Source organism: Musca autumnalis, unplaced genomic scaffold (genome assembly GCF_047663935.1).
Source record: "Musca autumnalis isolate F117 unplaced genomic scaffold, ASM4766393v1 scaffold_5, whole genome shotgun sequence".
In the NCBI taxonomy this organism is placed as follows: domain Eukaryota; kingdom Metazoa; phylum Arthropoda; class Insecta; order Diptera; family Muscidae; genus Musca; species Musca autumnalis.
Window position 1 is genome coordinate 79,584,980 of NW_027412088.1, and position 24,646 is coordinate 79,609,625.

General features: G+C 34.6%; 1 protein-coding gene across 1 annotated transcript; it reads right to left on the reverse strand.

Moving 5' to 3' along the window:
* Nucleotides 1-4,892: 4,892 nt before the first annotated feature.
* On the reverse strand, nucleotides 4,893-23,497 carry Ice1 (Interacts with the C terminus of ELL 1). Its single transcript, XM_073955586.1, has 5 exons — nucleotides 23,336-23,497; nucleotides 21,367-22,995; nucleotides 21,132-21,299; nucleotides 11,766-19,563; nucleotides 4,893-8,012 (listed from the first exon to the last, which is right to left on the reverse strand). Exons 2-5 carry the CDS (start codon nucleotides 22,892-22,894, stop codon nucleotides 5,027-5,029), a joined length of 12,480 nt encoding a protein of 4,159 aa, XP_073811687.1. The 5' UTR covers nucleotides 22,895-22,995; nucleotides 23,336-23,497; the 3' UTR covers nucleotides 4,893-5,026.
* Between the last annotated feature and the right edge of the window lie 1,149 nt (nucleotides 23,498-24,646).

Consider the following 24,646-nt stretch of genomic DNA (forward strand, 5'->3'; position numbering starts at 1 on the left):
ATTTTATTTTTATTCGTTAGTAAAAATGTACGGCGACAGCTAATTTGTTGTCGCCGGAAAATGAACATTTCGACGACAAAATTTGACGACGTCAGGCGATATTGCCATACGGAATCGAAAAATTGCATTTGTCAACGCGACACGACTGCCTCGCTGTACGGAATCGGCCCATTAAAACTTCGTCAAAAGATTTAAGTTTCACACACAGGCGTTGATCCTCGAAAATGCATTAAAAATAAAAATGATACATGTTTACTGCGCTAAAAATGCGCTTTTAAATACATAGCTTCGCATTTGTTGAGTATTACGGCGTTATGATCACCCTTATTACGGTTGGCGTAGTCGTATGCGTTGTGTCTCACCATTGTATCACGAAACATGTACTTCCCTAAGAAAAACAATATCGCTGTAAACAGGGCCACTAGGAGCACCTTCGGAAAAAATTCACAAATGATCCTCGAACAGACCCTTAAACGCACAATAATGATAATAGTATGGTTCAAAATTTTTATGTTCAGTTTGAAGTCTGTTCGAGTAGGTATTCTTTGGAAATTGTTACCGAGGGTGCTCTTTGTGGTCATGTTTAAAGCGATATTCAGGGCAATCATGAATAAAAATTTCGTACTTAATTTGTTCCCATTCCCCAATTTTTTGGGTTCGATTATGGATAGCAATCCAACTTCAGTTGCGTTGCCAACAGCAAATTTAATAATAGCAATGTTCATTTCCTCATTAGAATTCAATACTTTTCTTTACAAATAAATTAATAGCTAAAGATTCAAAAAACACTGATATTCAGGTATGTGATGAAAATAGATTTCGAGCACAAAACGAGTCAAAAACGACTGTAGGTGCGATGCATGTACATTTTCCGACATCGAATTGTTTTCGATATCGGTTTCATATTCCATTTTGTTCTATGGAAAAATTGACCAAAAGACGTGTGATGCAATTCGATAATCGTTTTTTTTTTCTCTTATAGAAAACGGTCATATTTTTGTGGTCGATTGAAAAACGATGTAATAAATTTGGATAGATTTTTTTATGAGAAAAAGTTTGAAATGTAAGAACGGGAATTAAAAGATAAATTAACATTTATTTTCCTTATTTCTGGAATATTCACCCTATTACGGTTGGCGTTGTCGTAGTCAATAATTTTTGGTATTATGTAAAATTTTCGACTACGTCTGTTTTGTAATAGATTGCAAAAATACAGGGTGTTGAAGATTATTAACATTTTCGACTATTACACGCCACCCTGTTATAAAAAAGAAAACAAAAAATAGAGTCAGTTAAAATAAAAAAAAAACAATTATTTATTAATAAACCATAAAAATGTTAAGTGTGGGTTATTTTATATCCGAGGATGAGGATGAATATACTCCGAACGATTTAAAAGTAAGACGAAAACAGTTACGACAAGAATCAAACATATTTTCCATGACTGATACTCAGTTGCTGTTGCTGAAATCCATTTCTGTGAGGGGTATTTGTGACTAGTGGGCACAGATCCTGGTTCACTTGGACCTGTTGCTCATTTCCATGAGTGATACGTATGCTTACAGGGGTTATTGTGCGGGGATCCTGATTCACTACGACCTGCGGCTCTTTTGCATGAGGCCTGCTTACGCTTTGGGGAGTAACTGTGCAGGGATCGTGGTTTTCTAAATCTTCATGGATTATACATGCTTCAAACAGTTCTTCCTCAGTGGTTGTTTCTCGAAGCGTTGAAGGCTGCTGGATTCCAATTGACTGATTGCCCGCGTTTACAATTGTATCCAATTGTAACAAGCTGGATGCTGCTTCTTCCGTGTCTGTTAGTATGTACTGTTTGAAGGATCCTCCACCTGTAGCACGACATTCCGCCTTATTGTGAACTAACTTCTTCCTTAACTTGAATTTGTAGTCAGCCCAGACTTTCATTCAACCCTCACCTGTTCGTACGTTCGTACTGGCGGTCCTAAAATGTTGAGTTTCGTACTTATTTTATTCCACTCTTCTTTCACGCTAATTTTTTTTATTCCATTGCTGTAACGTCTGGCCAAATTTGGATTGTTCTGCAAAATCTGGACCATTGTGTCAAACTGCTTTTTTGTGGTGACTTTTGTTCTAAAACATGTGCAATATTATAAAATTTATACGAATATATAATCTTTTTGTTATATAGACACATAACTTTTGTTTAAATCCATTTTATTTGTTCGTTTTTATTAACGTTTTAAGAAATTTGTCTGTTGTCGTCAACAAAATCTCTAACGACTAATTTCACAGCGTTTCACGTAATAAGGGGTAGTTTACACTATATGTAAATGTCATATGACATGAAATTTTCCATCATTATATAGTCGCTAATATGTGCAATATTGGGGATTTTCCTTACGCCATTTACTTTGTGCGTCCACACCAGCAAAAATGTAATAAAATTACGTCTCCACATTGCCTGCGTGGGTAGATATGGAATGCTTTTATTTCGTGTCATATGACATTTACATATAGTGTAAACTACCCCTAAAACGCATCTCGTGGTAGCAAAATTGTAAAAGAATGGCATACAGAGTTGTAATATCTCGTATACGACATACATAATACCAATTAGTCGTTGCGAAAATGTCGTGTACGACATACATAATACCAATTAGACGTTACGACACGTCAATTTGCAATTTTGGATACGACTACGCCAACCGTAATAAGGCTGATTGTGTTTACAAAATATTTGATATTTTGATAAATAAAAACACAGAACAAAAAAATCTACTTTTAACATCAGTGTTTTCTCCAAATTGGTGAAGACACCCGCTTAATATGTTGTTATGCGCTGTTTGTAGTTCTCATCATGTAATAGCATAAGAATTTCCTCACTAAACTCTCATATAAATTTAAATAAGAACACACATTTTTTCATTAAATTTTATTTCGACTCTTGCCTTTGCCAAAACAAAAAGTCCTTTATGTCGCTTTCAGCTGGAGATTTGGGGTGACTAGGTCCGTTTTTGTATGTGCGAATTTAATGGAATTGAAACAACGTGGAATTGAAAATCGATGCGGTTCCCATCACATCTAAATACAATTCACTCGTTTCGAACAAATCGTTTTCATACCAAATCGATTCGAAATTCATCACATACCTGTATATCTCTGAAACCAATGCGAATCTTCTTCTGATCCTGAACCAAATTTGTAGATAAGGACAAGAATGAAATATTTGGAGAAATAATGAACTCGAAAAACTACATTTTTTGCCTCAAATTTCAAAATATATGCAAAAATACCACAATATTTATACATTTAGCACCGTATCTCCAAAACCGTTAATTTTTTCTGAACATTTTCTTTTGGAAAAATATTCCCTGGAATTTAATACATAACTCTTCAGAACATGTCATGTTTCAAAGACGATTAATAAAAATGTCAATAATGTAGTGAAATCCGAAATGCGAGAATAAACTGTTGGTGTGAACTGTGTTTGAAATACGTGTTGTAAAAGATATGATGCAAAATACCGCTGAAACAACATGAAGTAAGCATTTTAGAGTTTCAGAACGTTCTAAAGAATTGTTGAGAACTTTATTTGGAAGATTTTTGCAAAGGTTACTTGGTTCAACTCCCAATAGTTTAGCCGGTACTGACCAGAATTTTAGCAATTATGTAAAATTTTCTATATTTTATAGATTTGGATGCCCTAGTTGGAGTTTTTTCTTATGTGGTTTCTTTAAAATATAAGTTCTACTAGTTTGGGGCTACAATATTGCTAAAGACAGCAAGGCCAAATTCTTATTCGTTTCTGATATAAAGGCCTGATAAATGCAAAAAGTATAGATTTAGACCTGTTTAGATGAGACCATAAAATCCGAACTGGGTCTGACAGGACAAAACCCAACTAGGGTTTTTGTAGTCTAAATATGTACTTTCAAAAAATGCATACTAGAAGTTGTTTGCATTTTCATTGTTGCATAGTGTTATCTATTCATCACGTTATAACTCAAAAGTTTCACCCATGGGAATACTAGACACTTAAAGAGTTCGGTTTTTCGCTAAAAAAGGCATAATTTCAAAAACTGAGAAGCCAATTGATAATTCCCTTCGCCGGGATGAAATCATGATATTGGTAGCGATCAGTAAAATTTTGCAACACTGTCAGTTCGTTTTGAAAAACATTACTCTCTGTAATAGAGGGTAATAAATGAAGTTGAGCCAATGGGGGAATACTCCACTCAAACAATCGAAAATGAGATTGAACTTCAACAAAAAACAAAACAAACATATATAAAAAATAAACAAAAATAAGAAAATGACAACCCCCAGAATTTCAGTTCGATTTTTTGCATACGTTATCAGCTTGGTATCTTAACTGACCCTGTGTGCTGTGTATGCCATGGTCGTACGTTTCATCCCGGTTGACATTGAATAATAATGAAACAATAACAAAAAAGTACAAATTCATTGGTTTTATTACAAAATAATTTTGGGTTTTTCAAATTTTTTGAATTATTTAACAAACTATTTTTCATATTTTTTTCTTTTTGGCAAAACTATGTTCCTTATTGTAAAAAAACTTATATGCACTACAAATTTTATAAAATTAATTAAATATACATAGATTTTTGTTTTAATATACAACGACAGGAAACAAAAAAAGGAATAATATACAAAGTAGTTGTGGCAATAAATTAAAAAGAATATCAAAATTTCCAAAAGTTTTGATAACAAAATTAAAAAAAAACATCAAAAATCTATTTTAAGTTGGGTATTTATAAAATACATAATGCCATGGGCACATAATATAAATAATTTACAAACTAAATTTCTTATGGAAATCTTTAGACATTTTATTTAGAAGCATATTAATTTTTACTAATTCCAGGTGATCATCGCACTTGGAATCACATTATCAAAAAGAAATTAATTAATTAACAAATGCTGATTGACAATAGTTGCTGGAACACCTTTCTATTGGACCATGAGAGCGAATCAACTGATGCCATCTGCCTATTACATTGCATTCAACAATATTGCTTGATTATAATCACTGCATTGGATTTTGTTGTTGCAGTTGCCTCAAGAAGTTCGATTGTTTTCTATGTATAAAACTTTTAAACATTGCCTGGGTACGCGGCTCCAAATCATAGGTTGGTTTATACGAACGCAAACGATTGAAACAATTTACATAGCCAAAACGTTGTAAACGTAAAATCGAACACACAGCCGCCTCTTGAATGATTTTGCGTGTAAAAGCATTAAGAAAACGTGAAAATAAATCCAAATATATTTCCACATTCCAATCGGGTGGAAATGGTTTGACAATAATCGATATAATTTCCAATAGAGCTGATATACGAATATCATAATCACTGTTTTGTAAAGCATAATCGAAAAATTCATTGGCCAGAGGTAGAAGATGGGCTTTTATCAACATATTTTCGGCCTTGATGGGATACAAACGATAGGCAAATAAACCAAAGGCAAATGTAATGTCATCATTGAATTTGGACGTTTTCAATTTCTCTATTAGATTTAAAATCACATCATTAGCCGTGGGTTTAAAGGGATCATAATGATATTCAAAACGCAGTTTGGATATTAGGGATTTACCACGTAAATCTGTGTTCTCCATATCATATTTGGTGCTCATAAGACAGTGTTGTATGACGGTAATAAGGGCATCAGAACGATCATAGATCGGGTCTTCACGAGGCGGCAATACACTTGGATACCACATTAGCAGCTCGTGAATCATATTTATGGCCTTAATGGCATAGAAATATAGGCATTTGGCCAAAAACAAACGGGCGGGATGTAAGTGTGTTTGGGGTTCTAGAAATTTGCATGTAATCAAGTACAATTGGGTTAAATGTAAACATCCTTGTAGTGTTATTTTTTCTGCTTGTTGACAATTAAATAAAAGAGATTCTATTTTCAATTGTAGGTCTGAACAACATTTGCTTTGGGGGTTCATCATTATGATGTGTTTGAAAAGATAAAACAAGCGTTGTAGGACAAGATTTAAATGCCTTGGAGGCATTTCTTGTATAACTGACGGTAACTCACATTCCTTTACACCGGATGGTTCTGATTCTTTGACAATTTTTAAAATACTATGATAAAACAGTTGCCAATCTGAATTGGCATCCTGTTGAAGTTTTCTTGCAATTTTCGAAGCATGAATATCAGGATCTAATTGTAGGGGATTGTAACAATAGCCTTTCAGAAGTTCATAATAATATGTGGTTAAAGTTTTTTGCTTTTTGGAAAAGGTTTCTTCGCAAAAAGTTTTTTTAGTTGTTATTTTATTAAAATGGCTATTGGAATAGTTGTTAATTAAACTTTCCATAAGAGAATTATGTTTACGTTGTGGCCTATATTCGCTAAGAAGTTCTAGGGGAATATCCAAAGTGGTAGTATTCAAAACATCTTCCATATCATCTGATGGTGGGGGAGACATTGGAGAATCATAACAATCATCTGATGATGGAGTTTGTGAAGGAATGTAATGCGGCACATTTGGAGGTTTTTGTTCACTTTTGTTAACTACAAAGGTAGTGTTACATGTTAAGGAAGCATGAGAGATTGGATGGGAAGGTGGACTTTGTGGTGAGTAGGAGGAACTGCATTGATCTTCAACACACCTAATTGATTTTGTTTCTTCTCGTTTTTTGTTCAACACAAAAGTATTGTAGCTAGACAAAGAACAGGTTAAAGGAGTATGAGAGATTGGATGGGATGGTGGACTTTTTGGTGAGTAGGAGGAACTGCATTGATCTTCAACACTCCTAATTGATTTTGTTTCTTCGCCTTTTTTGTGCCCAATAAAAGCATTATTGCTAGAAAGAGTACCGGTAGCATAATTATACTTGTAAGTTGGACTTTGTGATGACGACTTTGGCTTGGAATAATTGCATATGGAATTGGTATTTTGTGAAGAATGTAAATTAGTTTGAATATCTGTATAACCTACAACTGAACTATTGTTTTGCAATGAATTGAAATTGTTTACTGTAAAAGTTTTATTACCAAACAAAGGAACCTGAGTATCTGGAGCATCATTTACCTTTGGTTTGCTTTGAATCTCTTCACAAATATTTAATGTTTCCTTATCACTTTTATTTGGTGTTTTATTTCCATCTGCCTCTATTGCCGAAACTTCATTTAATTCCCTAAAGAAGCCAATTTTTGGATAAAACCCCCTGTGGATAGGTTCACTTGTTTCCTCTTCTATTTTAGACTTAATTTCCTCTTTTCCGGTTTTATTTGCCTCGGCCGAAACCTCATCTATTTCTCTAAAGAAACCAATTTTTGGACACAACTCCTTGTGTATAGCTTCACTTGCTGTTTCTTCAATTTTAGACTTCATTTCCTTTTTTCCTGTTTTATTTCCCTCTGTTGACACAACATCTAATTCCCTAAAGCAACTTATTTTTGCCAACAATTCCCTCTTTATTGGTTCACTCATCTCTTGTTCCATTTCAGACTTCTTAATGGGGACTTTTGTTTCCATAATGTTTGTTACACTTTGCCTCGTACTTATTCTAGTATATTTACCAATTTCAACTGGAGAAATACTTAATTTTATGGATTTTTCCAAAACAATTTGCTGCTTAGCTTTGATACGTTCGGAACGTTTACAAGGTGGTTGGACTGTTGGTTCAGGTTGACATTCACTTTTTCGTTTGCGTCCACGTTTCTTTGGTAACGTCTCGGGAGGAGTTTTAAGTAAAACTTCAGCATCGCCATTGTGTAGTATATCATCGACAATTGGACACAGGGATTCGCTTAGAATATCATTGCAAAGAGAACTGTTGAGTATTGAGCTAACTTCACAGGGACTTTGGCTATCGTTAGTATCATCAGGCATCATAGATGTGGCTGTTGTGGATTCCAGTGTCATAATGTTACTCAATTTTGATATATGTGTACCATTCTCATGTGACGCTGATATGTCCGGTGGGCTAACGGTTTCATATTTTTGGTTGGCAATTTCTTCTGGAGGTTCTTCGGCTAAATCTTCATCAATTACAAGTTCATTCAGTTAAAATAAAAAAAAAAACAATTATTTATTAATAAACCATAAAAATGTTAAGTGTGGGTTATTTTATATCCGAGGATGAGGATGAATATACTCCGAACGATTTAAAAGTAAGACGAAAACAGTTACGACAAGAATCAAACATATTTTCCATGACTGATACTCAGTTGCTGTTGCTGAAATCCATTTCTGTGAGGGGTATTTGTGACTAGTGGGCACAGATCCTGGTTCACTTGGACCTGTTGCTCATTTCCATGAGTGATACGTATGCTTACAGGGGTTATTGTGCGGGGATCCTGATTCACTACGACCTGCGGCTCTTTTGCATGAGGCCTGCTTACGCTTTGGGGAGTAACTGTGCAGGGATCGTGGTTTTCTAAATCTTCATGGATTATACATGCTTCAAACAGTTCTTCCTCAGTGGTTGTTTCTCGAAGCGTTGAAGGCTGCTGGATTCCAATTGACTGATTGCCCGCGTTTACAATTGTATCCAATTGTAACAAGCTGGATGCTGCTTCTTCCGTGTCTGTTAGTATGTACTGTTTGAAGGATCCTCCACCTGTAGCACGACATTCCGCCTTATTGTGAACTAACTTCTTCCTTAACTTGAATTTGTAGTCAGCCCAGACTTTCATTCAACCCTCACCTGTTCGTACGTTCGTACTGGCGGTCCTAAAATGTTGAGTTTCGTACTTATTTTATTCCACTCTTCTTTCACGCTAATTTTTTTTATTCCATTGCTGTAACGTCTGGCCAAATTTGGATTGTTCTGCAAAATCTGGACCATTGTGTCAAACTGCTTTTTTGTGGTGACTTTTGTTCTAAAACATGTGCAATATTATAAAATTTATACGAATATATAATCTTTTTGTTATATAGACACATAACTTTTGTTTAAATCCATTTTATTTGTTCGTTTTTATTAACGTTTTAAGAAATTTGTCTGTTGTCGTCAACAAAATCTCTAACGACTAATTTCACAGCGTTTCACGTAATAAGGGGTAGTTTACACTATATGTAAATGTCATATGACATGAAATTTTCCATCATTATATAGTCGCTAATATGTGCAATATTGGGGATTTTCCTTACGCCATTTACTTTGTGCGTCCACACCAGCAAAAATGTAATAAAATTACGTCTCCACATTGCCTGCGTGGGTAGATATGGAATGCTTTTATTTCGTGTCATATGACATTTACATATAGTGTAAACTACCCCTAAAACGCATCTCGTGGTAGCAAAATTGTAAAAGAATGGCATACAGAGTTGTAATATCTCGTATACGACATACATAATACCAATTAGTCGTTGCGAAAATGTCGTGTACGACATACATAATACCAATTAGACGTTACGACACGTCAATTTGCAATTTTGGATACGACTACGCCAACCGTAATAAGGCTGATTGTGTTTACAAAATATTTGATATTTTGATAAATAAAAACACAGAACAAAAAAATCTACTTTTAACATCAGTGTTTTCTCCAAATTGGTGAAGACACCCGCTTAATATGTTGTTATGCGCTGTTTGTAGTTCTCATCATGTAATAGCATAAGAATTTCCTCACTAAACTCTCATATAAATTTAAATAAGAACACACATTTTTTCATTAAATTTTATTTCGACTCTTGCCTTTGCCAAAACAAAAAGTCCTTTATGTCGCTTTCAGCTGGAGATTTGGGGTGACTAGGTCCGTTTTTGTATGTGCGAATTTAATGGAATTGAAACAACGTGGAATTGAAAATCGATGCGGTTCCCATCACATCTAAATACAATTCACTCGTTTCGAACAAATCGTTTTCATACCAAATCGATTCGAAATTCATCACATACCTGTATATCTCTGAAACCAATGCGAATCTTCTTCTGATCCTGAACCAAATTTGTAGATAAGGACAAGAATGAAATATTTGGAGAAATAATGAACTCGAAAAACTACATTTTTTGCCTCAAATTTCAAAATATATGCAAAAATACCACAATATTTATACATTTAGCACCGTATCTCCAAAACCGTTAATTTTTTCTGAACATTTTCTTTTGGAAAAATATTCCCTGGAATTTAATACATAACTCTTCAGAACATGTCATGTTTCAAAGACGATTAATAAAAATGTCAATAATGTAGTGAAATCCGAAATGCGAGAATAAACTGTTGGTGTGAACTGTGTTTGAAATACGTGTTGTAAAAGATATGATGCAAAATACCGCTGAAACAACATGAAGTAAGCATTTTAGAGTTTCAGAACGTTCTAAAGAATTGTTGAGAACTTTATTTGGAAGATTTTTGCAAAGGTTACTTGGTTCAACTCCCAATAGTTTAGCCGGTACTGACCAGAATTTTAGCAATTATGTAAAATTTTCTATATTTTATAGATTTGGATGCCCTAGTTGGAGTTTTTTCTTATGTGGTTTCTTTAAAATATAAGTTCTACTAGTTTGGGGCTACAATATTGCTAAAGACAGCAAGGCCAAATTCTTATTCGTTTCTGATATAAAGGCCTGATAAATGCAAAAAGTATAGATTTAGACCTGTTTAGATGAGACCATAAAATCCGAACTGGGTCTGACAGGACAAAACCCAACTAGGGTTTTTGTAGTCTAAATATGTACTTTCAAAAAATGCATACTAGAAGTTGTTTGCATTTTCATTGTTGCATAGTGTTATCTATTCATCACGTTATAACTCAAAAGTTTCACCCATGGGAATACTAGACACTTAAAGAGTTCGGTTTTTCGCTAAAAAAGGCATAATTTCAAAAACTGAGAAGCCAATTGATAATTCCCTTCGCCGGGATGAAATCATGATATTGGTAGCGATCAGTAAAATTTTGCAACACTGTCAGTTCGTTTTGAAAAACATTACTCTCTGTAATAGAGGGTAATAAATGAAGTTGAGCCAATGGGGGAATACTCCACTCAAACAATCGAAAATGAGATTGAACTTCAACAAAAAACAAAACAAACATATATAAAAAATAAACAAAAATAAGAAAATGACAACCCCCAGAATTTCAGTTCGATTTTTTGCATACGTTATCAGCTTGGTATCTTAACTGACCCTGTGTGCTGTGTATGCCATGGTCGTACGTTTCATCCCGGTTGACATTGAATAATAATGAAACAATAACAAAAAAGTACAAATTCATTGGTTTTATTACAAAATAATTTTGGGTTTTTCAAATTTTTTGAATTATTTAACAAACTATTTTTCATATTTTTTTCTTTTTGGCAAAACTATGTTCCTTATTGTAAAAAAACTTATATGCACTACAAATTTTATAAAATTAATTAAATATACATAGATTTTTGTTTTAATATACAACGACAGGAAACAAAAAAAGGAATAATATACAAAGTAGTTGTGGCAATAAATTAAAAAGAATATCAAAATTTCCAAAAGTTTTGATAACAAAATTAAAAAAAAACATCAAAAATCTATTTTAAGTTGGGTATTTATAAAATACATAATGCCATGGGCACATAATATAAATAATTTACAAACTAAATTTCTTATGGAAATCTTTAGACATTTTATTTAGAAGCATATTAATTTTTACTAATTCCAGGTGATCATCGCACTTGGAATCACATTATCAAAAAGAAATTAATTAATTAACAAATGCTGATTGACAATAGTTGCTGGAACACCTTTCTATTGGACCATGAGAGCGAATCAACTGATGCCATCTGCCTATTACATTGCATTCAACAATATTGCTTGATTATAATCACTGCATTGGATTTTGTTGTTGCAGTTGCCTCAAGAAGTTCGATTGTTTTCTATGTATAAAACTTTTAAACATTGCCTGGGTACGCGGCTCCAAATCATAGGTTGGTTTATACGAACGCAAACGATTGAAACAATTTACATAGCCAAAACGTTGTAAACGTAAAATCGAACACACAGCCGCCTCTTGAATGATTTTGCGTGTAAAAGCATTAAGAAAACGTGAAAATAAATCCAAATATATTTCCACATTCCAATCGGGTGGAAATGGTTTGACAATAATCGATATAATTTCCAATAGAGCTGATATACGAATATCATAATCACTGTTTTGTAAAGCATAATCGAAAAATTCATTGGCCAGAGGTAGAAGATGGGCTTTTATCAACATATTTTCGGCCTTGATGGGATACAAACGATAGGCAAATAAACCAAAGGCAAATGTAATGTCATCATTGAATTTGGACGTTTTCAATTTCTCTATTAGATTTAAAATCACATCATTAGCCGTGGGTTTAAAGGGATCATAATGATATTCAAAACGCAGTTTGGATATTAGGGATTTACCACGTAAATCTGTGTTCTCCATATCATATTTGGTGCTCATAAGACAGTGTTGTATGACGGTAATAAGGGCATCAGAACGATCATAGATCGGGTCTTCACGAGGCGGCAATACACTTGGATACCACATTAGCAGCTCGTGAATCATATTTATGGCCTTAATGGCATAGAAATATAGGCATTTGGCCAAAAACAAACGGGCGGGATGTAAGTGTGTTTGGGGTTCTAGAAATTTGCATGTAATCAAGTACAATTGGGTTAAATGTAAACATCCTTGTAGTGTTATTTTTTCTGCTTGTTGACAATTAAATAAAAGAGATTCTATTTTCAATTGTAGGTCTGAACAACATTTGCTTTGGGGGTTCATCATTATGATGTGTTTGAAAAGATAAAACAAGCGTTGTAGGACAAGATTTAAATGCCTTGGAGGCATTTCTTGTATAACTGACGGTAACTCACATTCCTTTACACCGGATGGTTCTGATTCTTTGACAATTTTTAAAATACTATGATAAAACAGTTGCCAATCTGAATTGGCATCCTGTTGAAGTTTTCTTGCAATTTTCGAAGCATGAATATCAGGATCTAATTGTAGGGGATTGTAACAATAGCCTTTCAGAAGTTCATAATAATATGTGGTTAAAGTTTTTTGCTTTTTGGAAAAGGTTTCTTCGCAAAAAGTTTTTTTAGTTGTTATTTTATTAAAATGGCTATTGGAATAGTTGTTAATTAAACTTTCCATAAGAGAATTATGTTTACGTTGTGGCCTATATTCGCTAAGAAGTTCTAGGGGAATATCCAAAGTGGTAGTATTCAAAACATCTTCCATATCATCTGATGGTGGGGGAGACATTGGAGAATCATAACAATCATCTGATGATGGAGTTTGTGAAGGAATGTAATGCGGCACATTTGGAGGTTTTTGTTCACTTTTGTTAACTACAAAGGTAGTGTTACATGTTAAGGAAGCATGAGAGATTGGATGGGAAGGTGGACTTTGTGGTGAGTAGGAGGAACTGCATTGATCTTCAACACACCTAATTGATTTTGTTTCTTCTCGTTTTTTGTTCAACACAAAAGTATTGTAGCTAGACAAAGAACAGGTTAAAGGAGTATGAGAGATTGGATGGGATGGTGGACTTTTTGGTGAGTAGGAGGAACTGCATTGATCTTCAACACTCCTAATTGATTTTGTTTCTTCGCCTTTTTTGTGCCCAATAAAAGCATTATTGCTAGAAAGAGTACCGGTAGCATAATTATACTTGTAAGTTGGACTTTGTGATGACGACTTTGGCTTGGAATAATTGCATATGGAATTGGTATTTTGTGAAGAATGTAAATTAGTTTGAATATCTGTATAACCTACAACTGAACTATTGTTTTGCAATGAATTGAAATTGTTTACTGTAAAAGTTTTATTACCAAACAAAGGAACCTGAGTATCTGGAGCATCATTTACCTTTGGTTTGCTTTGAATCTCTTCACAAATATTTAATGTTTCCTTATCACTTTTATTTGGTGTTTTATTTCCATCTGCCTCTATTGCCGAAACTTCATTTAATTCCCTAAAGAAGCCAATTTTTGGATAAAACCCCCTGTGGATAGGTTCACTTGTTTCCTCTTCTATTTTAGACTTAATTTCCTCTTTTCCGGTTTTATTTGCCTCGGCCGAAACCTCATCTATTTCTCTAAAGAAACCAATTTTTGGACACAACTCCTTGTGTATAGCTTCACTTGCTGTTTCTTCAATTTTAGACTTCATTTCCTTTTTTCCTGTTTTATTTCCCTCTGTTGACACAACATCTAATTCCCTAAAGCAACTTATTTTTGCCAACAATTCCCTCTTTATTGGTTCACTCATCTCTTGTTCCATTTCAGACTTCTTAATGGGGACTTTTGTTTCCATAATGTTTGTTACACTTTGCCTCGTACTTATTCTAGTATATTTACCAATTTCAACTGGAGAAATACTTAATTTTATGGATTTTTCCAAAACAATTTGCTGCTTAGCTTTGATACGTTCGGAACGTTTACAAGGTGGTTGGACTGTTGGTTCAGGTTGACATTCACTTTTTCGTTTGCGTCCACGTTTCTTTGGTAACGTCTCGGGAGGAGTTTTAAGTAAAACTTCAGCATCGCCATTGTGTAGTATATCATCGACAATTGGACACAGGGATTCGCTTAGAATATCATTGCAAAGAGAACTGTTGAGTATTGAGCTAACTTCACAGGGACTTTGGCTATCGTTAGTATCATCAGGCATCATAGATGTGGCTGTTGTGGATTCCAGTGTCATAATGTTACTCAATTTTGATATATGTGTACCATTCTCATGTGACGCTGATATGTCCGGTGGGCTAACGGTTTCATATTTTTGGTTGGCAATTTCTTCTGGAGGTTCTTCGGCTAAATCTTCATCAATTACAAGTTCATTTGAAGGTGATCTAGTATCTCTTGTTCTTTCGATATCTGTAAGATCGGATGAAATTTCAATAATTGAACTTTCTTCCTCTTCCTCTGTGCTGATGTTGGCAGTCGAATCAATTACAGTTATGTGGGATTCTGTAGTAGAATTCCTAGATATTTCTTCCCTTTGAAGAGATGAAATGGTATTTGAGTTAAGAGTAGTACCCATACGGTGGTCTTGGGGTAATACACTAGACTTTGGCATTGATGAGCATGCATTTTCCTTTGTATCCATGTTTACAGAACTGCCAGGTGTATGTGACTCTGTAGTTGAATCCTTGAATACATCAATACTTTCAACAGCTGATGCGTTTTTCATTTCTGCATAATTTTGAATACTAGGCGGTCTATTTGATGAAACTGCGGGCTTAGTTGCTATTTCTTTGCATTGGTTGAATGATGTATCCTTTAAAGCAGTTTCTTTACAGCCGCGAATATCTGTAGATTGTGTTTGGGAAGAATTAGTAGACATTTGGGAATGTAAAACGTCTTTGCCATCGATGTTTAATGTGTTGGCAGGGATATGTGATTCGACAGTTGTATCCTTTAACATGTCTTTACTATGGACAGGTGAAGTATTGTTTAATTTTGAAGAATGAGCTTTAGTAATTTTTTGTTTTGATACACTCAGAGGATTTAATGAGATATCTTCACTTTGTACAGAAGATGGGTTATTCTTGTTGGAAAAATTTTCCCCACCATAGGCTGGTGGAGCAAACTGTATTCTCGATGTAACTGCTGACATTGTGGAAACTTCTTCACTTTGCTCAATGGAAGTATTCATTGATTTAGAGGCATTTCCTCTATTTCCGTCTTGAGGTGTAAATTGTTCAGTTGTGCCAAGATGTTGTGACGAAATTTCTTCACTGTGTACGAATGATGTGCTCTTCAGTTTTGAAGCACTATCTCCATTGCAGTCACGGGATGTAAAATGTGTTTTTGATGAAACTGCAGACATTGGAGAAATTTCTTCACTTTGGACACCAGGTGTGAATGGCACATTTTCTTGACCAAAAGGTCTTGTTGAAATTTCTTCACTTCGCACAAATGAGATAAAATTTAGTTTTCGATAATTTTCTCCACTGCTTAGTTGAGGTGTAAATTGTATTTTTGAAGAATCTCTAGACTTTGGCGAACGAACCATTTCTTCTTCTTCTGATGAAGACATGTTTGAGCTGTTGTTAGTTGTAGTTTTAATATTTGACACAATTATAGGATGTCGATTTTGAGTAGGGGAATCTATGGGTAATTTTGCCGGTGATCTATGGTTTGTAATTTCCATCTTTCTAATTTCAAAATCTCCATTTCCACATTTGCTATTTGGATAGAAAACAATTTCTTCCTCAATATTTAGCTTGGGGGTTTGTGATTTTGGTTTTCGTTTTTGATGGCGATAATTTAGTAAATCTCTAATTCGGCTGTGCTGGGGTTTTATGGAATTTTCATCTTCACTACAACTTGAAGTTGTTGGATTATAATCACATCTTTGTTCTGAAAATTCAACTTGCGTATCATCAATAAGAGTCTTCTTACAATTTTCTTGTATTATACATTCACCATTGTCATTTCTTTTAGATGTTATTTGAAAATCATTTTCACTTTTATTTTCTGATATTTCACAGCTTTTTTCATAAGCAACTGGTGATATACTTTTCCTAACGTCTTCACTTTTTGATGTTTGGTAAATATTTCCATGATCATCTTCTGATGAAGATATTTCCAAGTCTTTTTCATAGACAATTGTTGTTAAACTCGGCATAGCTTTCTCATTGTAATTTAATGTTTGGGGTACACGTACATTATCATCTTCCGATGAAGATATTTCAAAATCTTTCTCAAAATCAATTGGTGGCATATTTTCCTCATTATTTGTCTGATGATTCTCCTCTAGTTCTTTTTCAATAATCAGTTCTAATACCTTTTGATTTTCACTATCCATATTTTCAAGTAGTAATGTAGGACCAGTGGAATTTTTCATCATTGACATTTCAATATTTCTAAGTACAGGTGTTGGTATATCGGGTATTGAAAATATACTGTCATTACATGTTGTTGTGGAGGTGTTATTATAGCCTGAATAATTGTGGTCCAATTTGGAGACATCCTGCTGAGGGTTTTTCGTCGATTCTTCAAAGGAATTTCCACCTATTGGAATATCGCTCTCAATTGGAATGGGCTGTGCAAAATCTTTGCCTTTGCATGTTAAGTTCTTCTTTTCTATTTCTTCCATGTTATTATCTTCCCCACAACTTTCATCATTATCCGTATCAGAAGTTTCACTAAAAGCTTTAAGGGATTCTTCATTCTCCATGTTATAAATTGGTCTATTGCTCTTTGAGGTTTGAATGGACTGCGATGTCATGTTTTTGCTTGTATTAAACGTTAAATTCTCATTTTCCATACCTTTTATTTTATGATCTTCCTCAAAGCTTTCATCAGTTTCTGTGTCAGAAGTTTCACTAAAGGCTTTATGGGATCCTTCATCCTCCATAGTATAATTTGGACTTATACTATTGGTTTGAGTGGGCTGGAGAGTATTTTTACCTGTAGCAGATGCCAAATTCTTATTATCCTTTGTTTCCATGTAATACTCTTCCTCACAACTTTCATCATTATCCATATCAGAAGCTTCATTTAAGAACGTGTTATCCGTTATAACTTTGTTGTATCTTTCATTCTTCATGTTATATTCTGGACAATAACTCTTTGTTGGAACAGATGATGCTAGCATGTTGTTATCTGTGGTGAATGTTAAATTCTTCTTAACCATTCCTTTCACAGGAACATCTGCACAACTTTCATCGTTATCCGTATCAGAAGTTTCACTTAAAACGCATACTCTTTTGGATCTCCCATCCTTCATGTTATAATTTGGACTATTTCTTTTGGTTTGAATAGCTCGTGAAATGTGATTGTCTGTGCTGAATGTTAAATTCTTCTTAACCACATCTTTCTTGTTATGATCTCTACAGCTTTCATCATTATCGGTATCGTAAGTTTCCCTCAAGAGCGTGGTGTCCGTTGCCTTTTTATTAGATTGCCCATTCAAATTGCAAATTCGATTATAACTCTCTTTTTGGATACGCTGAGAAATGTCGTTTGCTGTTGCAGCCCCTATATTCTTCTTTGCAGTTCCTCTGCCGTTTTCTACTTCATAACATGCATCAATATGCGTATCAGAAGTTTCACTAATGTTATGAATTGGACTGTGTTGAATAGGTCGTGAGATGTTGTTGTTATTATTAAAAGCAAAATTCTTTCTAACCGCTCTCTTGGTGTTATCTTCTCCACAACTTTCATCGTTATCCGTATCAGACAATTCACCAAAAAGTGAAGTGAATAATTCCTTTTTCTTTGCGTATTTTGACTTTTTAGCTGTTTCTTTGGGTTTTGTAAAGCAAAATGTTCCTCGTGATATTGGTGGTGGGTCTTGAATTTGCTGAGGAGAATGTGCTTTTTGTTCCAATCTATTGGTACATGTTTGTTGGATTTTGGGTTTTATATCTTTTGGAGCAGCAAATTTATCTGTAGATGGTGGATTGATGTTCTGTGATGGTCTAGTATTGTATATGAAGTTGTGATTGCTTTCCATTTCTTTCCTATAAATCGACCCACTTCTTACCATCTTGATTCGTTGCTCAATTAGAGAACACGAAGAATCTTCTGGTTTATGGTTAGTAGTATTACCTTTTACATGCAGGTGTTTAGCCCTTTCACCTTCAATGTTGTCACCACCATTTAGGAATTCACTGGTAGCTTTTACTTTTCTGAATGTTATATTTTTTTCTTGTACATGGTTACATTTTACAAAGCTTTCTTGTAAGGAAGGAACTGCTCGGGAGGTAATATTCAAAAACGACCCTTTATTATTGTCTGAGTTTCCACGATTGACAGATGTCGCCTCATCAGAACCACCTTTAGAGTAGTAAGCATTCCTCTTTGAACTTAGAATATTTTCACTTTGGACAGCCAGATTATGTTGTGGTAACTGTTTAGATTTTGTATAAAGTTCATGGTGTAAAGAAGAAGTCGCTTGACAAGAATTCGTAGGGTTGTGGTGCATCTCTTCATTGTTCTCTGGGGTTTCATATTCCACATCATTGTTGTTGCCAATTGATGAGCCACCATCACATTCTTCTCCGTAACTGTCTCCCATTTTACTGGTTTCTTCTCCGTGTGGATGTAAGGATGGTGGCGGTACTGAGCAGGCAACTTCGTTTTTAATTTTAGATTCTCCACTACTCTTTTGAATCTCACAATTCTCTCCATCATAACTTTCTACTGTCATTTCCTCGTTATACTCTTGATTATCATAATCATTATTGTTGTTCTCATTTGAACCATATTGTTCATACCCATCATTGTTGTCGTAGCCATTTTCATTCCTTCCAATGATTTCTTTCAAAAAATCTATTGCCGTTTCTTGTGAGGTTACATCTTCATTTTCAGAATTTTGTTTTGTTTTGGGATTCTTTTTCGATTTCTTTTGCTTCTTGCCTTTTAATAATCGCTTAAGATCTTTCCGTTTTGATTTACTCATTTTTAACTCCGGAAATAGCTCTTTTATGTCCTCTAATATTTTAGATTTCTCTTTTGGCTTCGAAGGCTTTACTTTTTGTTCCACATCTTTCGGTTTTTCACTTTCCAGATCATTACAAGTTTGTAAATTATTTTCGATCTGTTCATCCGGCCCCGAACTGGAATCTTTATCAATGTTTTCGGAGGAAGGAGTTGATGAACTGCAATGAGGTGTTGACATTTCGAGAGTATTGCCTATAAAATAGAAAATGTGGAAAAGTTAAAATAAGTTTTCGGAAGTTTTTTATTCATAAATTCAGTGGAATCTAAGACAAGTAAAAATGTATCAGGCGGCTTTGTCGACAGATATACCATCAACCTGTGTGAATTGAAACATTTATCTATTGACAATATTGAATCGAATACCGGCTACGTAACCAAAATCCTTTTCTCCAATAATTATGTATTTGGGGGTTTTCAGATTGTGTGGATTAAAACTCAAAAGTTTTGCAGGGGAGGTAACAGAAGGAATGGATCGATATAGTCTATTTTGAAGTGGAAAATATTTTGGAGTCATTTCTTTTCGGCAGATATCGCTCCCACCAATCATTTTAGATAGTCACCGTATAACTTAGTGCTGTTGGATCACTATGTCAGGAAGCATGAAACTAAAAACAAAATAACGTTGAAAACAGGACCACAAGGTATATCGGAATAAATTTCCAAAGAATCTTCGAACAGACCCTAAGGATGTTGACCTTTTGGGGGAAAGCTAAGTTAAACTAAATTCGGACAAAATATAAAGAAAGGTGAAATTTTGGACCGAATCGGCTGATACGTTCGAGTGTTATCTTGGCTCCAGCCACTACACATGGTGCCATAGGGGATGTTTTCAGCTTTCGGGCCATTTTCTCTGGAAGTATAAACTTGCCCCTGAAAAAAACATGTACCGTCGTAATGAGGGCAGCAAATACAAATTGTTGCAGCAAAAAATCGAAAAGATTCGAGAGGAGGTATTAAATTACACTTTTCCCAAAATTTGTGTGGGAGGTACCCGAAGAAGTGGACCAATAGAGTCCATATTGGAACCTAATTTATGACTTGTAGAAATTTTACGATGTGCAAAGTATGGGCCAACTCTGTTATTGCCTTCGTGAGTTATCGGCGTACAATTTTTTCAAAAATTTTTAAACTTTTGTTGGGAAGGTACCCGAAGGAGTGGCCTGATATGACCCGTCTTCGAATTTAACGCTTTCAGTGTCAATAATAAATTCTGTCCACATAAAAACTTTCGTAAATGTCGAATATAATCGACTTGTGGGCTGGGAGGGTTAAACCTAGTTTGGACAAAATATTACAAATGCCAAATTTTGGACCCGATTGTTTACCCGATCGAGAGTTATCGCGCTCTCATCCAGGCAGCCAGACCGACAGACAGAAGGACGGACATTGCTAAAACAACCCAAATGGTCTGAAACGAATTTCGTCCAAAAATACTTGGGGTCTAAAATCACTATTGCGATGAGGCACATTTCGCCCCTATGAAAGTGCATATACCCTCTTTAGCATAAATGCGAGGGTATAAAAATTTCGATCAATATGTTGTATGGAAATATTTTTTTCGCAACTTTCCATACAAGTTAAACCACTGTGGAACACCACTAATATTATTGACAGATAGTTATTTAAAGTACCAAAAAATACCCACGAGTATGGGTATATATGAGAGCCTTAAACCAGTCAAAGACCGAAAAACATAGACCGAATGCGTGCTATTAAACTGGTTTTGTCCGATTCGATTAATTTTAGTATCTTTTTCTTACCTTCTTCATGATCACATTCTTCACCCATTTCATTATCCACTTGTTCCTGATTCTCTGATATATCAGCAACAGATCTCCTTGCCTCAGGGCGTACAATATTTGTAGAGGTTAACAAAGAAGATTCGTTAAAATGTAAAGGACTCGTAGCAACACTATGGGTATTTCTCGCTGTAATATTAAAGAACAAAAGAAATACAAATAACTAAAAAAATATACGAAAAGCTAAAAAACAAACCTTCGTTTCTCTCTCTTTGTGCGGTTGTATTATCAGTGTCTTCATGATGTGTATCAATATTAGACGATTGATTTGTGGCAGATGCAGCTTGTACCGAACTATCATAGATTTCTCTTAACCAATTGTGGAATTGTTGCTGATTAACGGAGTCTTGTGTTGGAACAGCAACGCCTGCATTGCTGCTATTTGTGGTATGTAATAGACCCAATACCATTCTACCAAAAATATGCCAAAGTTCATGAAATGTAGGATTTGTACTTTGACTTAAAATAGCACTTGAATTAAGAGTGGGCAGCAATGGATTGTTGGGTATATTGCTGATTGTTGGGACAGCGGGTTGTTGGGCGGCGGGTGTAGTGTTTTCATTTTGGCTAGAGGTAGCATTTGGTGTGGGCGAAGGAGATGGTGTTACCCTCTCTTCTTTAATAATGGCATTTTGTGTATTAGCCTCCGAAGAATCAGCATTGGTTGCCGATCTTTTTACTTTATTACGCGGTATAAAATCAATTGGCCTTCTTATATTACAAAGCCATGTACAGGTTCCTATTGTTCTAAATGTCCTTTTTATGTCCTCAGACATGTGTTGTATGTCTGATAATGGAGATACCGGATTTATATTCTCCCATGGAGCAAATTCCTGTAAAATATCATCAATAGCAGGTTGCATGGTCTGCGCATCTGAACAACTTGTTCCCACACTACGATAACTAATAAAACACGATGTTGTGGTACTGCGAGTTGTCATGGTGCTAATGTGTTGTGTTCCCTGAGTACGCAATGCCACACTACACTGGACACTTTGATCCCTCATTTCTGGTTGTTTTAACGGCCTTGTCTCTAGTATTGGATCACATTGAGTTGATGCATCCTCCGAAGAAATTTTCTGTGTTTTAGATCGAGAAGATAACATTTTGTTGTTGCCGTAAACCATATTAGATGTTATATATTTTAATTTAAATTTAGCACAATATTGCTTTAGCTCTTCCACCAAGTCCGTTTCGCTAAAATATCTAAGCATTTCCTCTCCATCCAGTTTGTGCACAAGTCTTAGATATTTTATGACCAGCTCATTGTAATCCACTGGCCTTCCTTTTTGATCCTCCAAACATGCCTCAAATTGGTCACATCTTAAAGACTTGACAGCCAATTCGGTATCGACCTTTTCATATTTCTTCTGCAATTCTTCCAGTGTTTTGGATTTTAGTTCATTTTGTTGCTTTTCAGCAGCATATAGATTTTGTATATCCAAAGCTGTCCTTTGAAAATCCTTAAGCTGAGTTTGTAACTGTAGATTGTCATTTTTTAAGTTTTGAATTTCTTTTAACAAACGATCAGCACTGGAAATTTTCGTAGCCCAATCCAGGCGTTTTTTAGAGCGTGAAACTTTTTGTGTTGGAACATATATCTCATGTTTATGTGCGGGAGCTGGTGTAATAGTTCTCACTTGTTCTGCATTGGATGCTGATGCTTTTGGTGGTGTGGATTGTAAGAAATCCAAATTTAAGTCATTAAAATCAAACTCAGCCATTTTTAGCGCAAATAGTTTCCTTCTTCTCTGACGTCATAAACTTATTTTAATGTTTAATATAAACAATAAGCATATTATTTCGTGTGTAATATTTGGCTTATCTGGAGTTTAGCCGCTCAGCTCCGATTTTGATGAAATTTTTTTTACAAGTAGATTTCACTTCCCTGATCACGAATGTACACATAATTTTTTTGGGAAGTAAATACTTCCCGAGATATGGGCATTTGAAGTTCCAAAAATTCCCTTGTAAAAAGCCACTTAATAAGAGAAAATTTTTAAATTAGAAAAAAATTGTGTTCCCTTGCCCTAGATTTGCTCCTGTCCATAGGAGAAAGTCTTAAATCGCCGGCCGAAGGCCGGCCAATTAAAAAAAAACTGTAAATTAAAAAAAAAAAATTGGGATGAGCGGCTAAACTCCAGTTGCTCCTAATATTTAATAACTGGAGCACATTTTAATACAAATTACGCGAATTTTTGAGCACATTAATTCTCATTATTTTGCTTGTAAAGTGTAAAACAACACATTTTTTCCATGCCGTAAACGTTTTTTTGACGTTTAGTAATGTCAAACAAGAAAAGCCGCTAGAAAGGGATTTATAATTCGATATTTTATATCGATTTCCGATTTCGATATTTGTGTATTGTGTCCAAGCCACACTTCAAGCTTGGTACTAGAGCTGGCAAATAATCGATATACCAACACTATCGTTAGTTTGTCGTCACCATTAATTTGGAAATAAAAATGGCGGAAATGTCTATGATTTGGTTGATATTTTGCACAAGTACTTAACAGAAATATAAAGGAATAAAAACAATTGCTTTTAATAAAAATACACAAAAATTTTCTTTTCCGAAAAATTTGTACGTATGACTACGGACTTACTTTCTCACATGCACAAAACCGAAAAACCTCGTAATTTGTATTTATTTCAATAAATTTCGAGGTTAGGGGTTTTTAATCCGATAATATCGATAGACAAAACTATCTATGGGCATTCAATTTTTAAAAAATAATCGATACTATCGATAGTATCATCGATTTTTTGCCAGCTCTACGGGGTACACATTGTCAGTTTTGAATAACAGCTTTGCTCAAAAAATCGGTTGCTTGCTAGTGTGGCCGTTAACTTTTGTTATTCGTCATGCAACCGCAAAATATTTTGTGGTTGTTGGACGGTTGGACAGTTATCGATAATTGCGAAAAATCGACACTCAAAACTGACAAATTGCCTTTTCTCCAATAACTCTAAAGGGCTGTTTACACCATCTATCAATGTCGTATGAGATGTCAAATTTTCTACCTGCGAATGTTGTACACATAGTGTGACCACTATGAAAATTTTCACCTATCAAAATGATTTGGCAACTCATATGTAAATTTTTCATTTAGGGGGCGCTCTATTTGATACGGCATTCTCGTATGTAAACATAAATTAATCAGCTGTTTTCTGGAATTCTCAAAAAATTGAAAAACAAAATCTTTTAAAAAAGAAAATGAAGAGTTATGTATATTTAAATATTTAGAAAAGTAAAAAAATGGTGTTTATAATGTTATTTTCAGATCGATTGGTCGAAAGAAGCAGTATTGGAAATGATTGCTTTGTGCCAAAAACATGAATGCCTCTATAACCCCAAAAGCCTATTATACCACAACAAACATGCTAGATATTCATATTCCTTCAACCAAAATTAAAATTTGCGCAAATTTGCAACTCAACAATAAATGTAAACAATGACAAAAACAGCTGTTTT